This window comes from Podarcis tiliguerta (assembly GCF_965153285.1).
Source record: "Podarcis tiliguerta genome assembly, chromosome: 17".
In the NCBI taxonomy this organism is placed as follows: domain Eukaryota; kingdom Metazoa; phylum Chordata; class Lepidosauria; order Squamata; family Lacertidae; genus Podarcis; species Podarcis tiliguerta.
The window spans coordinates 32,611,019-32,625,700 of NC_139550.1; the positions used below are offsets into that span (position 1 = coordinate 32,611,019).

Below are 14,682 nucleotides of genomic sequence, written 5' to 3' on the forward strand. Positions count from 1 at the left end.
CTTAGCATATTTGAATAAATAGTCTTTAAACAAATCAGTGCTTCTTAACTCCCTTCATGTTAAACAGTAATGGCTTCTTCAACCATCAGATCTTGACTAAGGGGAAGGTGTTCAGGGTTGGAAGGCAGCCCAAAGCACCAGGACAAAATCTGGTGACCATTTCCTTGCCCATCACCCCGGATCTCATCCCTTCCTTCCGGATTGTGGCTTACTACCAAGTGGCGAACAATGAGATTGTGGCCGACTCCGTCTGGGTGGATGTGAAGGACACCTGCATGGGAACGGTAAGTCGCTCTTCTCATGGATTCCTACAACATCAGCGCAAGCCTTCTTCTTCCTACAGCCATATCAAAGGTGTAAAGTAACTCTTCCCCTACTCAAAGCTTTTCAGAGCATATGACTTGAGTGTTTCCCCCACAAAACTGTTTGGTTTCTGGTTGGAAAATGAGTAGAACCTAACAACATGCATGCAAATATATTCACCTTTAATAACTTGTAAATAACCTGATACTAGGGAAGGGAGATGAATTCAGTTCTTATTTTAATGCAAACTTACTGAATTTGCACTTCCTAACATGATAACGAGAACCAAAATGCAGCTATCCTTGGAAACGCACATTTCTCTGAATTTTGTGAGGGAGTTTTTGTTTTAGAAACATAAATTTTATTAGAGTTTATAAAGAAAACTACAAAGATTATTGTCAAATATCTTTTTTGGGTCCAAACTAAAACATTAATCCAGGGGCAAAAAGAAGAGAGAGATAGAGGAAGCAGTGGTGTAACATGGCTGGAGGGGCCGTGGCTCTGGGCACATTTTTTTGAGGGGGTGCAATGAGGTGCCCCCATGACTGGCTCCTTCATCAAGGCCAAAGGTGTGGGGAGGGAAGCTGTGCCCAAGTCAGGCCTTCAGGGCCCAACACTGTCAGCCGGCCTCAGTTCCACTCCCAAGTCAGGCCTGATCCGGGGGCAGAAGAATCATCCCAAGTTTTCTTGACTTATTGCTTAATTGTCCCTCCCCAATGCCTGGGTAAGGGAAATGAGCTAGAATGACTAGTTTATATTGAACTGTGGAATCCAGGTAGCAAGAGTGGCTGCAATCCTAGCCTCACTTAAGTTGGAGTAAGTCTTGCTAAATGCAGTAGGACTTCCAAGTAGACATTGTTAGGTTTGCCGCCATATATGGTTTTGCGATTGGGCCCATAGCCACTTAATAAACTTTGTCTGTGGTGTGCAAGGCTCTTGTTGTTGGAAAATACTAAAATACTATGCCTTTGGGAATTCATTTATTTGGAGATGTGCAGGGAAAGTAACTGATTTGTAAATAACTGTTAATGACTGAGATATGCATGTTTATTGTGTGCTACATATGAAACGGTTCAAAGTATGTATATTTCCACATCAGCAGAATACAAAACAGATACAAAAAATATACTAATCGCAGCTGAGCGGAAAATCCCAGATGGAAATGGGAATGAATATCTGAATGGATATGTATGAAACTAAACCGCCTGGTTTCCTTTGTCCAAACAGCTGGTTGTGAAAGGTGCAACTGAGGCAGACAACCGGATTCACCAGCCAGGAACTCAAATGAAAATCAAACTGGAAGGCGATCCAAATGCCCGGGTTGGTCTTGTGGCCGTGGACAAAGGCGTCTATGTGCTAAACAAGAAGCACAAGCTGACCCAAACAAAGGTGAGGCGAGAAATTCCTTGGGGTGGGAGCAGTGGGATTTTGATCCTCCCCCTACAACTGGAAACATGCTGGGCATATACAGTGGTGCCTCGCAAGACGAAAAGAATCCGTTCCGCGAGTCTCTTCGTCTTGCGGTTTTTTTCGTCTTGCGAAGCAAGCCCATTAGCGGCTTAGCGGATTAGCGCTATTAGCGGCCTAGCGGGTTTAGCGGATCAGCTGATAAGCGGCTTAGCGGATCAGCTGTTAAGCGGCTTAGCGGCTTGGGGAAAAGGGGGGGGGGGAAACCCTGCAGGAACTCGCAAGACATTTTCGTCTTGCGAAGCAAGCCCATAGGAAATTCGTTTTGCGAAGCACCTCCAAAACGGAAAACCCTTTTGTCTAGCGGGTTTTCGGTCTTGCGAGGCATTCGTCTTGCGGGGCACCACTGTACATTTATTTTTTCTATCACCTTGTGCCTCCTCCATACCAGATATGGGACTCAGTGGAAAAGAGTGACATTGGATGTACAGCCGGCAGTGGCAGGAACAACCTGGGTGTGTTTGAAGACGCTGGACTTGCCCTGGTGACCAGCAATAAGCTTTCCACGCCACAGAGAGCAGGTATTATTGGGGAGGGTGTTGGCGCTGGTGAGATGGCAACGGAGTTCCAGTGTGAGAAAGACCTTTCACCTTTAATTTGAATTCAGCCTGATCTTTTATTTCCCTTCTCTTCCCTCCCCCTCCCCTTTTATGAAGATCACCCTCTCTGAGACCCCACAGCTAATTCTCCCCTGGCCTCCTCGCTGGCCCAAGTAGGACCAATTCAGCCAGCTAGCCCTGGGGATTAGCTAAAGCTTATTTCCCCTAAATTGATTTTTGATTTTTATTGTTATTCATGTTTTTATACTGTGTTTTATGCTGCTTTTATAATTAAGTGTTTTAAATTTGTTGTTAGCCGCCCTGAGTCTGGTTTATGAACCGGGAAGGGCGGGGTATAAATAAAAATTTATTATTATTATTATTATTATTATTATTATTATTATGGCCTAGACTCTTTTCTGGCTCAAGCACTAGCATGGCATTGTCTGCAGGTTATGCCCCCGGATGCCAGGCAGGGGGTGGGTTGGAGTGCAGGTTCTTGGACTGAACTGTCCCACTACCCCCCACTGTGTGATATGCAAATACATGTGACGAATCTCAGAAGACTGCTATTTCTAAGAAAGAGCTTAAACAACCAGGACAATCGGCAATACTCCACATTGCACCCCCTGTAAGAAGTCTTAATGAGAAATGGCAACTATCAGGAGTTCATTGTCACATGTGTAACATGTAGTTAAGCCTTACATAATTGGACTCGGTGGGAACCACTTTTACGTCTACACGCATAACGTCAGTCTCCACAAGAATTAGAATACAGTGGCACTTATTCCAGTTCCAAACAATTACTTCCTGTTCCTCCCTTTTCTACTCCAGATTCAAAGTGCCCTCAGCCTGCAAGACGCCGACGCCGCTCTGTACAGCTCATTGAATCCAAAGCAAGCAAAGGTATGTGATGCAAGCAAAGGCTCCATTTGCCACGGGAAATCAAAATAATTTGAGCCAGATTGAAAAGGTAACATCTAATGCGCACAAGAGTGGAAGAATATCGTGCCTGTTCAGCTTTAGCACTGGGGTTTGATTGTTGATACTCATGCATGGTCCCCACTGTGGATGGATTTTCTTCTCCCTTTGAGGTGGCTTCCAGTTCCTGCTCTCTCAAGGAACAGGCTAGTGTCTGACAGAGAAAGATCAGTGTCCATCAAGCAAGTATCTCATTGTACCTCAGTATCAACAACAAGAGGAAAAGCCAAGTTCTCCTGTAGAAATTATTGTGGAGGACCTCATTGTGTAGTGAAGAAGCACGCACACTGCATGCAGAAGGAATCAGGCTCAATCCCCAGTAACCCCAGTTTAAAAATATCTCAGTAAGGCTGGGAAAGACCTTGAAGAGGAGCTGCCAGTCAGAGTTGACAGTGCTGTACCAGTGGCCTGACTCTCATTCTCTCTAATATCACACTAAGCAATCCACTGCCTATCGGTTTGGAAATGAATTGGGCAACACACACACCCCTCAATGGTAGTAATTTCTGCTTACTCGGGGGACTCCCTAGGTATGTAGGAGTATAATAGTTGGCATTTGAAAAGGAAATGGAAGTTTTAATTCCTACCTGCAAGATGGCCTATTAAGGACATATATGTAGTAACATTCAGGACTTATGGAAATTGGGAGGCTGTTGGAGTTGAGAGAAAGAGGTTGTGGAAAAGAAGGGAAGGGAATTAGCCTGCCAAGGGCCCTGATGTAAACAATAAAGCAGTATCATAAAATGGCAATCTATAAAAACTAGCAAAAATTCAAAGCACATTTCATATCTCCCTGGAAGCAGACCAGAATAGGACGTGGTAATTAGTAGCTTATTCATAGCATTTATCTGTATTTTAGTTTTCTTCTGACTCCTGTTATGAGCAGTAGAACAACACTGGTGTGGGGAACAGAGATTCTTTGATATTTCGTGATGTTTGCATGTTGCAGCCGGCCAATATCAGGATCGGGTGCTAAGAAAGTGCTGTGAAGATGGAATGCACGACAACCCCATGGGCCACAGCTGTGAGAAGCGGGCACAATACGTTGTAGATCAGACGGAGTGCCAGAATGTCTTCCTGGAATGTTGCCGCTACATCAGAACCATAAAGGATGCAAACAGACGGGAAGATGAACTGCAGCTGGCAAGAAGCAAGTAGAATTTTTGTGAATAATAAAAATTCAGGGGCGCAATATTGGGGAGATGGGCAACTTGGTTAGCGAGCTGCAAAATCCTTTCCTACGAGGGTGCCAATCTGGCTTGCAGAACTGAGACCTGGGCAGTGTTGAGCTGACCCACCTGCGCCCACCAGAATTCAAGGTCTGGGTCCATTTTTGTCACCTCTTCAAGAGACATAGCTTGATCAAGTTGTCATAGCTTGGTTACATAGGGACACGGGTGGCACTGTGGTCTAAACCACCGAGCCTCTTGGGCTTGCCAATTGGAAGGTCAGTGGTTCGAATCCCCGCAACGGAGTGAGCTCCCGTTGCTCTGTCCCTGCTCCTGCCAACCTAGCAGTTCAAAAGCATGCCAGTGCAAGTAGATAAATAGGCTTCAGCAGGAAGGTAAACAGCGTTTCCGTGCGCTCTGGTTTCTGTCACGGTGTTCTGTTGCGCCAGAAGTGGTTTAGTCGTGCTGGCCACATGACCTGGAAAGCTGTCTGTGAACAAACGCCGGCTCCCTCGGCCTGAAAGCGAGATGATAGCTGCAACCCCATCATCGCCTTTGACTGGGCTTAACCGTCCAGGGGCCCTTTACCTTTAAAAAGGTAAAGGACCCCTGACAGTTAAGTCCAGTTGCGAATGACTCTGGGGTTGCAGAGCTCATCTCACTTTACTGGCTGAGGGAGCCAGCATTTGTCCGCACACAGTTTTTCCAGGTCATGTGGCCAGCATGACTAAGCCGCTTCTGGCTAACCAAACACCGTTTCCCTTCCCCCTGGAGCGGTACCTATTTATCTACTTGCACTGGTGTGCTTTCAAACTGCTAGGTTGGCAGGAGCAGGGACCGAGCAATGAGAGCTCACCCCGTCATGGGGATTCAAACCGCTGACCTTCTGATCGGCAAGCCACCCACGTCTTCCCTTTACCTTTACCTTTACCATTGATAAATCTGTGTCTCCTGTTTCCCCAGGTGACATTGACGATGAGTTCTTATCGGATGAAGAGATTGTCTCTAGGACTGAGTTCCCAAAGAGCTGGTTGTGGCAAACAGAAATTCTGACTGCACCTCCTAACGATCATGGGTATAAAGTTTTTTATGGCTGCATTCTCCTTTGTCTGCTCTATAGACTTAGGCAGCATTCCTATACTCCCTTACAGGAAGTAAATTCCATTTAGCACAATGGGAATTGCTTCTGGGTAGACATGTACAGGATTGTGCTGTATATCTAGTTTGAAAATAATTCCTCCTTCCCAAAGACTAGGAATCTTGAAAGGAATAATCATCAGTGCCTTCACCAAACTACAATTCCCGGGATACTTTAGAGAATGCTATAAGGGCTAAGAACCTAGACAGCATCTTAAAGAGCAGAGACATCACCTTGCCAACAAAGGTCCGTATAGTTAAAGCTATGGTTTTCCCAGTAGCGATGTATGGAAGTGAGAGCTGGACCATAAAGAAGGCTGATCACCAAAGAATTAATGCTTTTGAATTATGGTGCTGGAGGAGACTCTTGAGAGTCCCATGGACTGCAAGAAGATCAAACCTATCCATTCTTCAGGAAATCAGCCCTGAGTGCTCACTGGAAGGACAGATCCTGAAGCTGAGACTCCAATACTTTGGCCACCTCATGAAAAGAGAAGACTCCCCGGAAAAACCCTGATGTTGGGAAAGATGGAGGGCACAATGAGAAGGGGACGACAGAGGACGAGATGACTGGATAGTGTTCTCGAAGCTACCAGCATGAGTTTGACCAAACTACGGGAGGCAGTGGAAGACAGGAGTGCCTGGCGTGCTCTGGTCCATGGGGTCAGGAAGAGTCGGGCATGACTAAACGACTAAATAACAACAACAACATAAGGGCTAAGATGGGATAAAGCTTATGTAAACGCATCATGTAAATTTAGCTCTCAGTTTATCAAAGAGCAAAAGCAAGGATGATGCAAAACTTAATTGCTCTGCTTTTGAGGCAAATTTGCCTGTCTCACACAATGCAAGCATGGATGGGAAATCAGTCTTGTCTCTAGAGATGGCTCTGCTTCCGGGTTCCTCATCCTAGAAATGGAATGAAAAGGAAAGATCCTCCTCCCTGACTCCGTGAAAGGGAAGGGAAGTTGCCAAAAGTTTTGCACCTGAGCTCTTGCCTGCTAGTTTGAACACCAAGCTTCGGAAAGGGAGGATTTCAGTTAGGTGTGAGGAAGAAATTTGGTTCAGTTTCAAATTAAAACCTACCTGCCATATTTCAAGAGGTAATAATCCAGACACAAAAAGAACCACACCAGAACCACACGCAAGAAATGGAAACCAGGACATTTCCTTTAAAATTCCCCCCAAATGGGAATGTAGGACCCCCCCCCCAGAGGACATGTCTGGGAATTCCCAGGTATATGACAACTCTCCCTAATTCACACTTCCTGAAACAATATGGAAAGCAAAGAGCAGCCTTCCTTAGCGATTCACACTTCTCCAAATTGTGCTTGTGGTTTTCTAAACAAGTAATGTGTACACGATGCACATGCTAGGTGAAGTATGCATAAAAATCCCTTTACGAGGGAAAAATGGTTGCAAAAATGTGTATATTAGGAGAAGTTTGCATTAAAATACTGATGAGTTTTTATGGTGACTTAACAACAGGACTGGAGAAGGGTCCCCAACTATAAAATCATAGAAAATGGGAAATACGTAGCCACTCCAGCAACATACAGTGGTGCCCCGCAAGACGAATGCCTCGCAAGACGGAAAACCCGCTAGACGAAAGGGTTTTCCGTTTTTCAATGCGCTTTGCAGGACGAATTTCCCTATGGGCTTGCTTCGCAAGACGAAAATGTCTTGAGATTTTTTTTCGCTCCCCACCCCCTTCTTCTAAGCCGCTAAGCCGCTAATAGCCTTTTAGCAGCTAATCTGCTAATCCTTTAAGCCTTTAATAGCCGCTAATAGCCGCTAATAGGGTTGCTTCGCAAGACGAAAAAAACCGCTAGACGAAGAGACTCACAGAACGAATTAATTTCGTCTTGCGAGGCACCACTGTATCTCTATTTCCTCACATCCGGAAACGCAAGAAGAGCTTTCACTCTTGCTAGAAGCTCGGCCTTGCCCTCACCGGTTCTGGAAGGCTCCTATAGAAGAGTCCCGTACGCACAGTGACTTTACGCCTGCCCATTCGGGGAAATAGGAACCCCCGCACATATATCTTTTTAGATGTCCTTTTTATGTTGAGATTCATAGAGACACCATTGATCCTTTGCTGAAGAGGCTTGCCGATCTTTCAGACAAATCTAAACTTAATTCTCTCCTCTTAGGCAAAGATCACAAGACGACCTGGCTGGTAGCCAGATTCTGCGCCCAGATTTGTAGGCACAGGTCATCCTCTAGAATAAAATAGCTTACTAGGGAAATGATGAAGTTGCCCTTTGGGGTGCCTCAGGGTCAAATTTTATGGTAGCCCAAATCTCAGTTGTACGGGTGTGTGTATATATCTCAATTTTAACTCATGAGCTATTGCTGCAATCTGCTCTGATTATATATTTTATCTTTATGAACACTGTTTTTATTGTGTTATGCGAGCTGGTCTTTGACCGTAATAAATTATCTGGTGACTTAAAAGCAACAACAACAAAGGATGGTGTGGAAATGTGGGCAACTGAGAGATACTGGAACTGGTCGATTTGCCCATCCCTAGCTTCTGCTTGCTGGTTAAAAGCCCTTGAGATCACAGGGCACCTGAGCCACCATGTCCCTTACAGCTGGAGGGCGCCTGAGAAGGACACAGTCGCCCCCTGTCCCACAAAGTTGTGTGTGCCCCCAGTGGTGTAGCGTGGGGGTGCAGGGGGGGCCGGCCACACCGGGCGCAACATCTGGGGGTTAGGGTTAGGGGGCGCAAATTACTTGCCTTGCCCCGGGGGCTGACAACCCACGCTACGCCACTGTGTGCCCCTGCCCAGGCAGCTTCCTGTGTTCTTGTTCCATCTTAGTCTTCAGCTACACACAAATATAACACGGCACCTCTCTCTCTGAATCCAGGGTCTCATCCAAGACAGTGTCTCTTTTCCTGAAGGATTCCATCACGACTTGGGAGGTGGTGGCTGTGAGCGTTTCAAACACAAAAGGTGAGGAATTCTCGACAGCAGGTGGAAGGCAGGGGCTGGGGAGATGAAAGCAGGCTATGCCCACCTCAGTAAACACCTTAGGTAGGTGTTGTTCAGCTTGTTTTGATTCTCAACCTCCTTCCTTTCCCATTGGCTCTCCTTGCAGGGATCTGCGTGGCTGACCCTTACGAGATAACTGTCATGAAGGACTTCTTCATAGATCTACGGCTACCTTATTCAGTAGTGAGGAATGAACAGGTGGAAATCCGAGCTGTTCTCTACAACTATAGGCATGAAGATATCATAGTAAGTGATTACTTACAGGGTTATTTGATAGTGATGATTTTATGTTTTGTTTTGTGCAGTTTGTTTTGTGGTGTATTGCGTGTTTATTTTTACACTGTTGGGTTCTTAATGAAAAGTGGCTTAGATATACTCTAATAGGTAAGTTTGTACTACTACGGATATTTGTGGTAGTGCCCCATCTAAATGTTCTTTTTTATTGTACATTCATAATTTGTGTTCATGATGCTATCACGGCAATCATATGTTAAAAAGTACTGTTTGTGCCTGCAAAGATTTCAGGGCGGTCACACTGATTCATTTCCAATCAGAGCCTGTTCTGTAACTTCTCCTTTTTTTACTTTATTCCCCCCTCAAGCATTTGAGGAATTCAGTTAAGATCCTATAGAATATGAACTGAAGTAAATGATCTTGCTAGCTTTAAGCACAAAATGTGGAAAAGCCCATTTTTCCTCCGCCAGTGGTGAGGATGTTAATAGTACATACACTATCCCACCTCCTGCCAATCCCCAAAGAAGGTTAAAAACACAAAATGTAAGATGAGCTCTTATGCAAAATCACACTTATGTGGTGTGTCTGTACATCAGGCAGCGCTCCTGGCAAGACCTCGGAGGGCTGACTCACTTACTGATCCAGCATTCAGTTTGGTGGCGAGTGTGTTTGTAGCACCAGTTGTGAAGTGGTGGTACAAACATGGTAGAGCAGATGCGGGTGGCGCTGTGGTCTAAACCACGGAGCCTCTTGGGCTTGCCGATCAGAAGGTTGGTGGTTCGAATCCCCATAACGGGGGCTCTCATTGCTCTGTCCCAGATCCTGCCAAACTAGCAGTTTGAAAGCATCCCAGTGCGAGTAGATAAATAGGCACCACTGCAGCGGGAAGGTAAACAGTGTTTCCGTGTGCTCTGACTTCTGTCATGGTGTTCCTTGCGCCAGAAGCGGTTTAGTCATGCTGGCCACATAACCTGGAAAGCTGTCTGTGGACAAAGGCCGGCTCCCTTGGCCTGAAAGTGAGATGAGCACCGCAACCCCATAGTTGCCTTTGACTGGACATAACCACCCAGGGGACTTAACCACCCAGGGGTCCTTTACCTTTACCTTTTACAAACGTGGTGATTCATGGTGCAACAAAAGAACCTATAATGAAAACAATGTGGTTCACCAAGGGGAAAGCAAAGAAGACACAGAACCGATCCAAGAGGGAACACTGCCTTGGCAATGGACCTAGTAACGGATCACCGCCCTTTCTCTTTCTCCTCAGGTGCGGGTGGAGCTGATACACAACCCAGCCTTCTGCAGCGCCTCCACTGCCAAGGAAAGATACCGACACCAGGTCACTGTTAAAGGCCAGTCCTCCAGGGCGGTGCCATTTGTGGTTGTTCCGCTGCATCTGGGACTGCATGACATCGAGGTCAAAGCAGCTGTCAGGGGACAGTTTGTGTCTGATGGTGTGAAGAAGAAGCTGAAAGTTGTGGTATGTCATATGTCCAGAGAAAAAGAGCTTCTGAATACCAGCTGCTGAGAATCACAAGTGGGGAGAGTGCTGTTCTGTTCATGTCCTCCTTGTACGCTTTCATATGCATCTGTTTGGCTACTGGGACTAGATGGGCCTGTGGACTGAGCCAACAGGGATCACCTTAGAAGGGCAGTAGGATGGGAAACAATGGCTTTAAACATGAGAAAATAATTGGGGAAACATACTCCTGCCAACCTAGCAGTTCGAAAGCACGTCAAAGTGCAAGTAGATAAATAGGTACCGCTCCAGCGGGAAGGTAAACAGCGTTTCCGTGTGCTGCTCTGGTTCGCCAGAAGCGGCTTAGTCATGCTGGCCACATGACCCAGAAGCTGTACGCCGGCTCCCTCGGCCAATAAAGCGAGATGAGTGCCACAACCCCAGAGTTGGCCACGACTGGACCTAATGGTCAGGGGTCCCTTTACCTTTACCTAGGTGGTGATTACAGACTTTTTTGCACCTTTACAAAAGTATCTGAACACCATGGAAATTCAGTAGAACTCTGGTTTGCACCATAGTGCATGAGCCTATGAGCTTCTTCAGTTCTAGGCAGTACATTCAAGCCAGCGCCTATTTTCCAATGCCTGTCGTCTGTCAGTTGACCACACGAGGGCACATCTGCATTTTTCTTTTTTAATCCAAGCAAGTACAGCTGGCTAGGGCAGTTTAAGTTTAACTGGATATTTTGGAGAGAAATCCTGTTTTTGTTCTTTGTAGCCCTGTGTAATTCCATATGAATGGTGCTTCCTCACGTTCTGTTATTAGCTTTTTTCAGTGCCATGCCGCTAATTTAACACACTTACCTCACTGCCCATGGAACCTTTGTCATCAGCCCATAAACCTGGGGACACTGTGTTCTGTCACTGCTTCCAGCAAAAATAAGAAACACACATTGCTTCTCTTTCCCCCCACATATTTCCCTGGCATAATTTGATTACTGCTGCACTTTGACTAAACGTTGTTTCCATGTATAGCTCAGAAGTAGGCATCGCTAAGTGCAAAGGAGCTTCCTTCCAGGTACATCTACCCAGAGAGGAGAGTGAGTTCCATCTGGGAATAAAGAGTAGCAACAATAAAAATGAAATGGGATGGGGCAAGCGCTATGTAGAATCGTGGTGGGCACAAGGAGGTGGGGGCATGAAAGCCCTGAAACCTGATATAATCTGAAAACTAGGATATGCCAAATGCACACTGCATGGCGCAGTGGAATGTAATTGTTTTAGAAAACCTTTTTGCACTGCTATCGGCGGCGGGCCTTAGCTCTAGGAAAACCAAAATTTCAGTAGGAAAGTGTAAACATTGTATGTGGAGCTTTTTTATCATCCATAACTCACTGAAACACAGTTCTCTCAGGTGGGCACCATTGCCATTTTAAGAGAACAAGGGAGGTGGTCATGGCGAGTTCCGGCACCTCTTTTTCTAGAAGAATAGCACTGAGTATGGTTCATACCCTAAAAACACAGGAACAGGCAACCTACAAGGCACGTTTTGAGACCTGGATAAGCCCAGAATGTGTGCACTGTACTTGGGCATTTTGCATACATAAGGCAGTTATTACTTGCTCTGAGCCTTTGGGGTGGTATATAAACTTAATTAAGAAAATAAATGGGAACAACTTTAGCTATTCAGGGTATTTAATGATAACTGCAACCTCCCCTTGAATAGCTAGGGGTGGGGAAATGTTTGCAAAACAATGCAGATCCCATGACTTTCTGTGGGGTTTGCTCAGGATGAAATTCTGCTGCACTGAATGCACTGTTAATTGCTGGGTGGGTGGGTGTTTTGCACGGCGTGCCATTTGGATTTCCCAAATTTAGATTACTGCTGTAGAGGAGGATGCTTTTCACAAGTACCTCAGGGTCTGAAAAGAGCTCTCTCTTCTCCTGGTGGGCTCTGTCAGCTTGCTAGGACACAGGTGGGCTTCCTAGGGCATCAGGGCTGACCTAAGAGTTGACAGAATGGAATCTGTGACTATCCAGCTGTGGTGGCAAAGCACCATTAAGGACAGGTTGGTGCTGCCTATGGATGAGGGACTATGGACCCCAACCCAGGATTGCTACAGTGCCTTAGCTACTGGGGATTTATGGGGCTGACCTGAACCTATTCCTGTGTTATATTCAGGCACAAACATGTGACTGAGTCATACTGCATTTGCAACAGAAGCTAGATCTGATGCATATGTTTGCCCTGTCCTGCTGCCTTTTTGAATTGCTCTTTGATGCCATGTTAAGTAATATTTGCAGTGAGACTTGTTCTGTTCTTTCTTCTTGCCCCAGCCTGAAGGGATGCAGAGAAAACTTGTGAGCGTCATTGAGCTGGATCCTGCTATACGAGGGAATAGCGGTAACACTCATTCTTCAGCTTCCCTTTTCCTTCTCTTTCTTCATCCTTGGAAATCCTAGACTTACCTTAAATTGTATATTTTTCTGCTGCTGCTTCCTCCCCTGTTTCCCCCTTCTTAAATAAATCTTTATTCATTAACATTTCTAAACATTTTTTTTTAACTTTCATTTTAACCCAACTCTTAAAGTTTCAAGTTAGTGCCAATGTATTTTAAAAACTTAAATATTTATACATAGTTAGACAAGTAGTCTAACTACTTTTAAAATGAAAGTAAAAAAAAATGTTTCTTTTTAGTTAGACTACTTATATTTGTAATAGCTTAACCAAAACTAGTTCATGCCAAGCTAGCAGTTCGAAAGCACGTCAAAGTGCAAGTAGATAAATAGGTACTGCTCTGGCGGGAAGGTGAACGGCGTTTCCGTGCACTGCTCTGGTTCGCCAGAAGCGGCTTAGTCATGCTGGCCACATGACCGGAAGCTGTACGCCGGCTCCCTTGGCCAGTAAAGCGAGATGAGCGCCGCAACCCCAGAGTCGGTCATGACTGGACCTAATGGTCAGGGGTCCCTTTACCTTTAACCAAAACTAGTAGCAGTAACTTTTCCAAAGAGTATACAAGCCACACTGAACACCCTGGGACTTATTTCTGTGTGACCCAGAATGAGTATTACTATGACGGGCAATTGTCCAATTTATTAAAACAAGAAAACAGAATTGACTCTAGATCCAAAAATTCCTTATATCTCCTGTTTGTTAATGAAAAAGCTTGAATTCTGTCATAGCAACCTAAGGGTTACAGTATCTGGTCCCATATTCCTCTGGGTGAAGGAATGCTCTTTGAGAGCCAGTGTGGTGTAGTGGTTAAGAGCGGTAGTCTTGTAATCTGGGGAACCGGGTTCGCATCTCCGCTCCTCCACATGCAGCTGCTGGGAGACCTTGGGCCAGTCACACTTCTCTGAAGTCTCTCAGCCCCACTCACCTCACAGAGTGTTTGTTGTGGGGGAGGAAGGGAAAGGAGAATGTTAGCCGCTTTGAGACTCCTGAAGGGGAGTGAAAGGCGGGATATCAAATCCAAACTCTTCTTCTTCTTCTTCTTCTGAGGGTGTCAATCTCTGTAGAACCATTGAGTGTTAATAACTGCACATGCACAAACAGATCAATCAATCAATCAATCTAATTATTGGAAAAAATAAGAGGAAACATGGGAAGGTGAGGATTCCTGATCACATGGGTAGCCTCCACAGATGCATTAGGCTCCCCACTGCAAAAGCAACTACAATGGTACCTCCGGTTGCGAACGGGATCCATTCCGGAGCCCCATTCGCAACATGAGCAGAACGCAACACGCGTCTGCAGGTCATGATTCGCTGAGTCTGCGCATGCGCGTGACGTCATTCTGAGTGTATGCACATGCTCGAGCGGCGAAACCCGGAAGTAACCCATTCCGTTACTTCCGGGTCGCCACAGGACGCAACCTGAAACGCATAACAAGAGGTATGATTGTAATGTTTCTGTCTCGTAATTTCCCTTCTTTTCCTCCCTTTCTTCAGATGGAGTCCAGGAACAAAAGGTCCCAGCCAACGATTTAAGTGATATCGTTCCCGGCACAGAGCCTGAGACCAAAATTACTGTCCAAGGCAAGAACCAGTTATTTTAACATGCAGAAGACTAGGCTTGTAGCAATGAGAATGATCAGAACCCTACCCTGCTCTACCTTTGCGAGCAGCCCACCGGCACGAGGAATACCCTCGGTGCCTGAATTGATCCATACAGCAGGCAGGGCCTCCTCTGCTGATCTCAGTGAGTGTGGCAGGTGGACAAATAATAATAGTAATAATAATAATTTATTATTTATACCCGCCCATCTGGCTGGGTTTCCCCAGCCACTCTGGGCGGCTTCCAAAAGAATATTAAAATACTGTGATACATCAAATATTAAAAGCTTCCCTAAACAGGGCTGCCTTCAGATATCTTCTAAAAGTCTGGTAGTTGTT

At 45.6% G+C, this 14,682-nt stretch overlaps 1 protein-coding gene across 1 annotated transcript in view; it reads left to right on the plus strand.

Annotated features, from left to right (window-relative positions):
• The window catches only part of LOC310667327 (A.superbus venom factor 1-like), a 63,219-nt gene that overhangs the window by 22,038 nt on the left and 26,499 nt on the right, over positions 1–14,682 (plus strand). Inside the window, exons 14-24 of the mRNA XM_083419298.1 lie at positions 90–284; positions 1,531–1,692; positions 2,162–2,291; positions 3,144–3,215; positions 4,240–4,440; positions 5,423–5,534; positions 8,471–8,556; positions 8,702–8,841; positions 10,097–10,309; positions 12,625–12,691; positions 14,239–14,325. Coding sequence (XP_083275424.1) covers positions 90–284; positions 1,531–1,692; positions 2,162–2,291; positions 3,144–3,215; positions 4,240–4,440; positions 5,423–5,534; positions 8,471–8,556; positions 8,702–8,841; positions 10,097–10,309; positions 12,625–12,691; positions 14,239–14,325 — 1,465 coding nt within the window. The remainder of the gene's footprint in view (positions 1–89; positions 285–1,530; positions 1,693–2,161; positions 2,292–3,143; positions 3,216–4,239; positions 4,441–5,422; positions 5,535–8,470; positions 8,557–8,701; positions 8,842–10,096; positions 10,310–12,624; positions 12,692–14,238; positions 14,326–14,682) is intronic.